Here is a 12007-nt window from a genome sequence, read left to right on the forward strand (position 1 = left end):
GAGTGTGACTGTTTGAGGTTGTGGACAGGTGTCTTTTATACTGATAAGTTCACACAGGAGCCATTAATACAGGTAACGAGTGGAGGACAGAGGAGACTCTTACAGAAGAAGTTACAGATCCGTGAGAGGCAGAAATCTTACTTGTCTGTAGGTGACCAAATACTTATTTTCCACCATAATTTACAAATTAATTCTTTAATAATCAGACAATGGGATTTATGGATTTTTTTCTCATTCTGTCTCATAGTTGAGGTTATAACCTATGATGATAATTACAGCCTCATCTTTATAAGGGGGAGAACTTGTACAATTGGGGGGGGGGGGGGGTGACTAAATACTTTTTTCCCCCACTGTATATATATATATTTATATTCTGGACTCATTATATACACTGCTCAATAAAATTAAGTGAACCCTTACACAACACAATGTAACTCCAAGTCACTGACACTTGTGTGAGATCCCACTGTCCACTCAGGAAGAACACTGACAATCAATTTCACATGGAACAGACAACACGTGGAAATTATAGGCAATTAGCAAGACACCCCCAATAAAGGAGTGATTTAGCAGGTGGTGACCACAGACCACTTCACAGTTCCTATGCTTCCTGGCTGTTTTGGTCACTTTTGAATGCTGGCGGTGCTTTCACTCTAATGGTAGCATGAGACGGAGTCTACAACCCACACAAGTGGCTCAGGTAGTGCAGCTCATCCAGGATGGCACATCAATGCGAGCTGTGGCAAGAAGGTTTTCTGTGTCTGTCAGCGTATTGTCCAGAGCATGGAGGCCCTACCAGGAGACAGGCCAGTACATCAGGAGACGTGGAGGAGGCCGTAGGAGGGCAACAACCTAGCAGCAGTACCGCTACCTCCACCTTTGTGCAAGGAGGAGCAGGAGGAGCACTGCCAGAGCCCTGCAAAATGACCTCCAGCAGGCCACAAATGTGCATGTGTCCACTCAAACAGTCAGAAACAGACTCCATGAGGGTGGTATGAGGGCCCGACGTGCACAGGTGGAGGTTGTACTTACAGCCCAACACCGTGCAGGACGTTTGGCATTTGCAAGAGAACATCAAGATTGGTAAATTCACCACTGGCGCCCTGTGCTCTTCACAGATGAAAGCAGGTTCACACTGAGCACATGTGACAGTCTGGAGACGCTGTGGAGAATGTGCTGCTGCCTGCAACATCCTCCAGCATGACTGGTTTGGCGGTGGGTCAGTAATGGTGTGGGGTGGCATTTCTTTGGGGGGCTGCACAGCCCTCCATGTGTTACCAGAGGTAGCCTGACTGCCATTAGGTACCAAGATGAGATCCTCAGACCCCTTGTGAGACCATATGCTGGTGCGGTTGGATTCCTCCTAATACAAGACAATGTTAGACCTCATGTGGCTGGAGTGTGTCAGCAGTTCCTACAAGAGGAAGGCATTGATGCTATGGACTGGCCGCCCGTTCCCCTGAATCCGATTGAGCACATCTGGGACGTCTCGCTCCATCCACCACAGACTGTCCAGGAGTTGGCAGATGCTTTAGTCCAGGTCTGGGAGGACATCCCTCAGGAGACCATCCTCCACCTCATCAGGAGCATGCCCAGGCGGGGAGGTCATACGGGCACGTGGAGGCCACACACACTACTGAGCCTCATTGGGACTTGTATTAAGGACATTACATAAAGTTGGATCAGCCTGTAGTGGTGTTTTCCACTATGATTTTGAGGGTGACTCCATATCCAGACCTCCAGGGGTTAATGATTTCCATTGATAATTTTTGGTGATTTTGTTGTCATTCAACTATGTAACGAGGAAAAGATTTCATACGATTAGTTCATTCAGATCTACGATGTTATCTTTGTGAGACCTTTAGTTTTTGAGCAGTGTACTTTTTTGTCCCTCTTATTTTTGTATGGTCTCCCCTCACAGATCTCATCACTATGGAGGGATCAGGATCAGCACAGGATGGTCCTGCTGCTACTTTTAGTCCATGTCTGCTGGATAACTGGCAGGAGGAGGTGAGTGATGCTGCAGGGGAGGTGTAGATCCCAGGGCACGTTGGGTTCCCGTGGTCCGTGTTGGGGGGAAGGCTTTTTGGGTGTCCCGCCTGTGGTCCTTGTAGGGGGGGGGGGTCGTTGGGTGTCCCCCCTGTGGTCGTTGTGGGGGGGAAAAGGCTCATTGGGTGTCCCCTCTGTGGTCCTCGTAGTGGGGGGGGGGGTTTGTAGGGTGTCCCCTCTGTGGTCCTTGTAGTGGGGGGGGGGCTTGTTGGGTGTCCCCTCTGTGGTCCTTGTGGGTGGGGGGGGCTTGTTGGGTGTGTCCCCTGGGGTCCTTGTAGGGGGGGGCTTGTTGGGTGTCCCCTCCGTGGTCTTTGTAGTGGGGGGGGGGCTTGTTGGGTGTGTCTCCTGGGGTCCTTGTAAGGGGGGTGGATTGTTGGGTGTCCCCTCTGTGGTCCTTGTAGTGGGGGGGGGGGGACTTGCTGGGTGTCCCCTCCGTGGTCCTTGTAGTGGGGGGGGGGCTTGTTGGGTGTGTCTCCTGGGGTCCTTGTAAGGGGGGGGGATTGTTGGGTGTCCTCTCCGTGGTCCTTGTAGGGGGGGGGCTTGTTGGGTGTCCCCTCCTTGGTCCTTGTAGTGGGGGGGTTTGTTGGGTGTTTCCCCTGTGGTCCTTGTGGGGGGGGGACTCGTTTGGTTTCCCTCCTGTGGTCCTTATTGTTTTCTAGTGATTTCCCTGTCCCTCTGTACAGAGATCTGCAGCCAGTCTGGATAGATCCCCCTGTACCCCCGGCCCCACCCAGGAGGAACCGGACCACCGGCACGGGCACAGAGGGATCCTCAGTATACAACTCCTGGCAGACATGGCCTCGTCTACTACACACCAGGACTCCTACGGAAGGCCGAGAGAAGACAGCAGGCGGCACACAGGTACATATATATAGTGTCCGCGTGTGTGTGTATGTATGTATATATATATATATATATATATATATATATAGCCATCCATGGAATATCACAGTTACATATATATATATATACACACACAGTGATATTACACATGGACACTATATATATATATATATATATATATATATATATATATGTGTGTCCATGTGTAATATCACTGTGTGTATATATATATATATTATATCATATAGTGTCCGTGTGTGTGTGTGTGTATATATATAGGGTCCATGTGTAATATCACTGTGTATATATATATATATATATATATATATATTATATCATATAGGGTCCGTGTGTGTGTGTATATATATATATATATATATATATATATCCATCCATCCATGTAATATCAGTTACATATATATATATATATATATATATATATATATATATATAGGGTCCATGTGTAATATCACTGGTGTGTATATGTGTGTGTGTGTATATATATATAGCCATCCATGTAATATCACAGTTACACACATACAGTATATATATATATGTGTGTGTCTATATAGGGTCCATCCAGGTAATATCACAGTGTGTGTGTGTAGAAAAAAATAAATAAATAAATATATATATATATATATATATATATATATAGCTATATATATATATATATATATATATATATATATATATATATATATATATATAGATATATATATATATCGGAGCCATCCAGGTAATATCACTGTTACATGTGTGTGTATGGATATAGATAGCCGGGTTCATGTATATGGTGCTGTCCAGGTTACATAATCTTCATTCGCTGTTTTTCATGTCCCTTGTGATTTCCAGGCCTAAGAGAAGAACAGCTCCGGAGGGAACTCTATCACAAGTTCAGGTGAGCGTTGTCCATTAAATAGTACGGGTGATGATCTTGATACAGTATATAATCCTCCCAGTTCACTGCCCCCATCATGATAAACCACCCCCTGCCTATGCTTTTATTTTTTTTTTAGTTCTCTACCTTAATATTGTTTGGTAAGTTCTGCTCGGTCTCAGTCAGCTCCAGAGATTGGGGCGTTCCCCAGAAGGCATGACATCATCTGAAGCCCTGCTGGGGAGAGCCAGAGCAGTTCAGTGTGAAATGGCCTGTGATTGGCTGATACCGCACAGACTTCCCTCAGCGCTCTGCACTCTACAGTATGCTCAGATCTGCCCAGCAGCTGCAAAAGGAACAGAAATATTCGCCACAATATTCACCCTATGGTCTGAAGGCATCATGAGCTGAAAGGGAGCTTAAATATTTGGCTCTATACGCTCTATATACTTTATACGCTCTCTATACTCTGTTCATGCTATATACTCTATATGCTCTGCCGAGCTGAGGGTCCACCGGACTTTTGTCTCTGCCAGGCTGCTGCAGGAGACAATCTGCTAGCAGGATTGCAGGCAGGATCAGAAGGAGGACCCCTGGTGGCCAGACTTTTAGGGGTTAATAAAACGCACAGTTACAACATTTTGTACCAAGTACATTAGAAAAGTAATTCAAATAGGTAAATCTATTACATATAAATTTTTATGACTAATGACAGGTACCATTTAACTCCCCCGATAGTGTAAGATTAGTTAGAGGGGGTGGAGGAGCTAGGTGTTGTCCTTCCTGAACACTGAATAAAAAAATGGAGGACAACAGTGACCGGGCTCCATGGAGCCACTACTGTTCTGGGATATCTCCCAACCCTTAATAAAGGAGTCTGAGATTATGTAGCTGAGAAGTTACCTATTCTATACCATGATGGCCGCCTGCATGGGTGTGCATGTGAGACCCTGAGCAGAGCCGACGGGAGCCCGGCTATCGGTCTGAGGCCATATTTTGGTATGAATTGTGGACATATGAGCTGTATAGTATCAGTGCATTGAACAATGTCCGCTGTGACAGAGGTTTCCCCAGCCTGGTGTGGTATTTCACATCTATACAGTAGACATGAGAAGTCACATAGCGGCATGGCATCCCGGTCTGTGACTGTGGATACACGAGCCCCGTGGGTCTTATCTCCTGCTCTGATGTCTGCATACTGTAAGACACATAGGAAAGTCCTCATACAGCAGATATGGACACGAGCCCTGTCCCCCAACCCCCTTTCTTCGTCTGGATGGAGTACAGCCTGTGTGGAGCCTCTCGGTCTGCTTCCCATTACAAGCCGAAATCAAGGACAATTGGCTCTTTGTTCAAATGTAAAAGTGAGAGAGAGTAAAGATCTACAGCGTTATAGAGTTATGTCTGACTCAAGAAAAATATTATTATGGGTTTACTAAATGAAATATGTTTAATATCGACATGGAGACGTGTGAGTGTACTCTACAATCAGAGAGAGAGAAAGACATGTGAGTGTACTGTACAACCAGAGAGAGAGAGAGAGAGATAGACGTGTGAGTGTACTGTACAACCAGAGAGAGAGAGAGATAGACGAGTGAGTGTACTGTACAACCAGAGAGAGAGAGAGAGAGATAGACGTGTGAGTGTACTGTACAACCAGAGAGAGAGAGAGATAGACGAGTGAGTGTACTGTACAACCAGAGAGAGAGAGAGATAGACGTGTGAGTGTACTGTACAACCAGAGAGAGAGAGAGATAGACGAGTGAGTGTACTGTACAACCAGAGAGAGAGACGTCTGAGTGTACTGTACAACCAGAGAGAGAGATGTGTGAGTGTACTGTACAACCAGAGAGAGAGGAGATGTGTGAGTGTACTGTACAAACAGAGAGAGAGGGAGGAGATGTGTGAGTGTACTGTACAACCAGAGAGAGAGGAGATGTGTGAGTGTACTGTACAACCAGAGAGAGAGGAGACGTGTGAGTGTACTGTACAACCAGAGAGAGAGGAGACGTGTGAGTGTACTGTACAACCAGAGAGAGAGAGACGTGTGAGTGTACTGTACAACCAGAGAGAGAGAGAGATAGATAGACGTGTGAGTGTACTGTACAACCAGAGAGAGAGACGTCTGAGTGTACTGTACAACCAGAGAGAGAGATGTGTGAGTGTACTGTACAACCAGAGAGAGAGGAGATGTGTGAGTGTACTGTACAACCAGAGAGAGGAGACGTGTGAGTGTACTGTACAACCAGAGAGAGAGAGAGAGATAGATAGACGTGTGAGTGTACTGTACAACCAGAGAGAGAGAGAGATAGACGAGTGAGTGTACTGTACAACCAGAGAGAGACGTCTGAGTGTACTGTACAACCAGAGAGAGAGAGATGTGGGAGTGTACTGTACAACCAGAGAGAGAGGAGATGTGTGAGTGTACTGTACAACCAGAGAGAGAGGAGATGTGTGAGTGTACTGTACAACCAGAGAGAGAGGGAGGAGATGTGTGAGTGTACTGTACAACCAGAGAGAGAGGAGACGTGTGAGTGTACTGTACAACCAGAGAGAGAGGAGACATGTGAGTGTACTGTACAACCAGAGAGAGAGAGAGGAGACGTGTGAGTGTACTGTACGACCAGAGAGAGAGAGAGGAGACGTGTGAGTGTACTGTACGACCAGAGAGAGAGAGAGAGGAGACGTGTGAGTGTACTGTACAACCAGAGAGAGAGGAGACGTGTGAGTGTACTGTACAACCAGAGAGGGAGGAGACGTGTGAGTGTACTGTACAACCAGAGAGAGAGGAGACGTGTGAGTGTACTGTACAACCAGAGAGAGAGGGAGGAGACGTGTGAGTGTACTGTACAACCAGAGAGAGAGATAGACGTGTGAGTGTACTGTACAACCAGAGAGAGAGGAGACGCGTGAGTGTACTGTACAACCAGAGAGAGAGACGTGTGAGTGTACTGTACAACCAGAGAGAGAGATAGACGTGTGAGTGTACTGTACAACCAGAGAGAGAGAGACGTGTGAGTGTACTGTATGACCAGAGAGAGAGAGATAGACGTGTGAGTGTACTGTATGACCAGAGAGAGAGGAGACGTGTGAGTGTACTGTACAACCAGAGAGAGAGGAGACGTGTGAGTGTACTGTACAACCAGAGAGAGAGGAGATGTGTGAGTGTACTGTACGGCCAGAGAGAGAGAGACGTGTGAGCGTACTGTACAACCAGAGAGAGAGAGATAGACGTGTGAGTGTACTGTACAACCAGAGAGAGAGATGTGTGAGTGTACTGTACAACCAGAGAGAGAGGAGACATGTGAGTGTACTGTACAACCAGAGAGAGAGGGAGGAGACGTGTGAGTGTACTGTACAACCAGAGAGAGAGGAGACGTGTGAGTGTACTGTACGACCAGAGAGAGAGGAGACGTGTGAGTGTACTGTACAACCAGAGAGAGAGAGATAGACGTGTGAGTGTACTGTACAACCAGAGAGAGAGATGTGTGAGTGTACTGTACAACCAGAGAGAGAGGAGACATGTGAGTGTACTGTACAACCAGAGAGAGAGGGAGGAGACGTGTGAGTGTACTGTACAACCAGAGAGAGAGGAGACGTGTGAGTGTACTGTACGACCAGAGAGAGAGGAGACGTGTGAGTGTACTGTACAACCAGAGAGAGAGATAGACGTGTGAGTGTACTGTACAACCAGAGAGAGGAGACGTGTGAGTGTACTGTACAACCAGAGAGAGAGAGATAGATGTGTGAGTGTACTGTACGACCAGAGAGAGAGAGAGAGATGTGTGAGTGTACTGTACAACCAGAGAGAGAGAGAAAGATGTGTGAGTGTACTGTACGACCAGAGAGAGAGAGAAAGATGTGTGAGTGTACTGTACAACCAGAGAGAGAGAGAAAGATGTGTGAGTGTACTGTACAACCAGAGAGAGAGAGAAAGATGTGTGAGTGTACTGTACAACCAGAGAGAGAGAGAGAGACGTGTGAGTGTACTGTACAACCAGAGAGAGAGAGAGAGAGAGATAGACGTGTGAGTGTACTGTACAACCAGAGAGAGAGATAGACGTGTGAGTGTACTGTACAACCAGAGAGAGAGAGATAGACGTGTGAGTGTACTGTACAACCAGAGAGAGAGAGATAGACGTGTGAGTGTACTGTACAACCAGAGAGAGAGAGATAGACGTGTGAGTGTACTGTACAACCAGAGAGAGAGAGAGAGAGAGACGTGTGAGTGTACTGTACAACCAGAGAGAGAGAGATAGACGTGTGAGTGTACTGTACAACCAGAGAGAGAGAGAGAGAGACGTGTGAGTGTACTGTACAACCAGAGAGAGAGAGATAGACGTGTGAGTGTACTGTACAACCAGAGAGAGAGAGAAAGATGTGTGAGTGTACTGTACAACCAGAGAGAGAGAGAGAGACGTGTGAGTGTACTGTACAACCAGAGAGAGAGATGTGTGAGTGTACTGTACAACCAGAGAGAGAGCGGAGACGTGTGAGTGTACTGTACAACCAGAGAGAGAGGGAGGAGACGTGTGAGTGTACTGTACGACCAGAGAGAGATGTGTGTGGATATACCGTATACATAACATATACTGTACTGAGACCTAATATTCGCCTTCTCTGGTGTCAGTCAGGAGATCCTTGAAGAGCTGAGTTCTCCAACAAAGGAGACGACCATCAGAGAATCCACAACTAGGAGAGACTACGAGGTGCAGGGCTTCATACCGCAGCTTCCCGCGCCCAGGACGGTAGGTAGCGGTGAATGACGCCGATCAGATGAGGCCGATAGCTGGAGACACGACTAGAAGACCTGAACTTATTGTATCGTCATTTTATGTGTTTGACAGAAACATGACTATGCCACTGAGCAGGCCGTGACCTTCTGGTCAGAGAATGTGCGCACCATCACGGTAAGTTCCCCTGAGGATACATCCCTTTGTTTGCTTTGTGAGGTCCCTAATGCAGTTTTCTTTATGTGTCTCCTCCGCGCAGGGCGTCTCCGACATCCGATCACGTGACTCTCCATTTAAAAAGAGTTCAGCTTTTACCACTTCCATATCTCACTATCTGGATCAGCCGCTCCCGCATGGCATGGAGAATTATCCCAACATGTAATTTACACAATATATATAAAATTATCCTGATGATATCATAATCTGGCAATATGTCACGATATGTACACAGTCAGAACCACCCGGAAGAAACATCTCCATAGGTTAGGACCTGAAGAAGGCTCTCCATATGTTACAGTCTGAACCAGAAGTTTCCTCTCTATACATCACCTTGAGGAACAGAATCCTGACCACCAGACAACACCATCACAGCCGGGAGAACCATCTCTATACATCACCATCACAGCCGGGAGAACCATCTCTATACATCACCATCACAGCCGCGAGAACCATCTCTATACATCACCATCACAGCCTGGAGAACCATCTCTATACATCATCACCATCACAGCCGGGAGAACCATCTCTATACATCACCATCTCAGCCGGGAGAACCATCTCTATACATCATCACCATCACAGCCGGGAGAACCATCTCTATACATCACCATCACAGCCCGGAGAACCATCTCTATACATCATCACCATCACAGCCGGGAGAACCATCTCTATACATCACCATCACAGCCGGGAGAACCATCTCTATACATCACCATCACAGCCGGGAGAACCATCTCTATACATCACCATCACAGCCGGGAGAACCATCTCTATACATCACCATCACAGCCGGGAGAACCATCTCTATACATCACCATCACAGCCGGGAGAACCATCTCTATACATCACCATCACAGCCGGGAGAACCATCTCTATACATCATCACCATCACAGCCGGGAGAACCATCTCTATACATCACCATCACAGCCGGGAGAACCATCTCTATACATCACCATCACAGCCGGGAGAACCATCTCTATACATCACCATCTCAACCGGGAGAACCATCTCTATACATCACCATCACAGCCGCGAGAACCATCTCTATACATCACCATCACAGCCGGGAGAACCATCTCTATACATCACCATCACAGCCGGGAGAACCATCTCTATACATCACCATCTCAACCGGGAGAACCATCTCTATACATCACCATCACATCCGGGAGAACCATCTCTATACATCATCACCATCACAGCCGGGAGAACCATCTCTATACATCACCATCACAGCCCGGAGAACCATCTCTATACATCATCACCATCACAGCCGGGAGAACCATCTCTATACATCACCATCACAGCCGGGAGAACCATCTCTATACATCACCATCTCAACCGGGAGAACCATCTCTATACATCACCATCACAGCCGGGAGAACCATCTCTATACATCATCACCATCACAGCCGGGAGAACCATCTCTATACATCATCACCATCACAGCCGAGAGAACCATCTCTATACATCATCACCATCACAGCCGGGAGAACCATCTCTATACATCACCATCACAGCCGGGAGAACCATCTCTATACATCACCATCACAGCCGGGAAAACCATCTCTATACATCACCATCACAGCCGGGAGAACCATCTCTATACATCACCATCACAGCCGGGAGAACCATCTCTATACATCACCATCACAGCCGGGAGAACCATCTCTATACATCACCATCACAGTCGGGAGAACCATCTCTATACATCACCATCACAGCCGGGAGAACCATCTCTATACATCACCATCACAGCCGGGAGAACCATCTCTATACATCACCATCACAGCCGGGAAAACCATCTCTATACATCACCATCACAGCCGGGAGAACCATCTCTATACATCACCATCACAGCCGGGAGAACCATCTCTATACATCACCATCACAACCGAAAGAACCATCTCTATACATCACCATCACAGCCGGGAGAACATTCTCTATACATCACCATCACAACCGAAAGAACCATCTCTATACATCACCATCACAGCCCGGAGAACCATCTCTATAAATCACCATCACAACCGAAAGAACCATCTCTATACATCACCATCACAACCGGGAAAACCATCTCTATACATCACCATCACAACCGAAAGAACCATCTCTATACATCACCATCGCAACCGAAAGAACCATCTCTATACATCACCATCACAACCGAAAGAACCATCTCTATACATCACCATCACAGCCGGGAGAATCATCTCTATACAGCACCATCACAGCCTGGAGAACCATCTCTATACATCACCATCACAGCCGGGAGAACCATCTCTATACATCACCATCACATCCGGGAGAACCATCTCTATACATCACCATCACAGCCGGGAGAACCATCTCTATACATCACCATCACAGCCGGGAGAACCATCTCTATACATCACCATCACAGCCGGGAGAACCATCTCTATACATCACCATCACAGCCGGGAGAACCATCTCTATACATCACCATCACAGCCTGGAGAACCATCTCTATACATCACCATCACAGCCGGGAGAACCATCTCTATACAGCACCATCACAGCCTGGAGAACCATCTCTATACATCACCATCACAGCCGGGAGAACCATCTCTATACATCACCATCACATCCGGGAGAACCATCTCTATACATCACCATCACAGCCGGGAGAACCATCTCTATACATCACCATCTCAACCGGGAGAACCATCTCTATACATCACCATCACAACCTGGAGAACCATCTCTATACATCACCATCACAGCCGGGAGAACCATCTCTATACATCACCATCGCAGCCCGGAGAACCATCTCTATAAATCACCATCACAACCGAAAGAACCATCTCTATACATCACCATCTCAACCGGGAGAACCATCTCTATACATCACCATCACAGCCGGGAGAACCATCTCTATACAGCACCATCACAGCCTGGAGAACCATCTCTATACATCACCATCACAGCCGGGAGAACCATCTCTATACATCACCATCACAGCCGGGAGAACCATCTCTATACATCACCATCACAGCCGGGAGAACCATCTCTATACATCACCATCGCAGCCGGGAGAACCATCTCTATACATCACCATCACAACCTGGAGAACCATCTCTATACATCACCATCACAGCCGGGAGAACCATCTCTATACATCACCATCGCAGCCCGGAGAACCATCTCTATACATCACCATCACAGCCCGGAGAACCATCTCTATACATCACCATCACATCCGGGAGAACCATCTCTATACATCACCATCACAGCCGGGAGAACCATCTCTATACATCACCA

The 12007-nt window shown here is 47.1% G+C and overlaps 1 protein-coding gene across 2 annotated transcripts in view; it reads left to right on the forward strand.

The window, feature by feature from the left end:
* Window positions 1-12007, forward strand: part of LOC130332038 (sperm-associated antigen 8-like) — a 38101-nt gene that overhangs the window by 22782 nt on the left and 3312 nt on the right. For both annotated transcript variants that reach the window (XM_056553730.1, XM_056553731.1), the window contains exons 2-7: window positions 1922-2010; window positions 2733-2910; window positions 3748-3793; window positions 8403-8520; window positions 8620-8682; window positions 8765-8883. In XM_056553730.1, the coding sequence (XP_056409705.1) occupies window positions 1922-2010; window positions 2733-2910; window positions 3748-3793; window positions 8403-8520; window positions 8620-8682; window positions 8765-8883 (613 nt within the window). The remainder of the gene's footprint in view (window positions 1-1921; window positions 2011-2732; window positions 2911-3747; window positions 3794-8402; window positions 8521-8619; window positions 8683-8764; window positions 8884-12007) is intronic.

Source organism: Hyla sarda, unplaced genomic scaffold (genome assembly GCF_029499605.1).
Source record: "Hyla sarda isolate aHylSar1 unplaced genomic scaffold, aHylSar1.hap1 scaffold_361, whole genome shotgun sequence".
Classification (NCBI taxonomy): Eukaryota; Metazoa; Chordata; class Amphibia; order Anura; family Hylidae; genus Hyla; species Hyla sarda.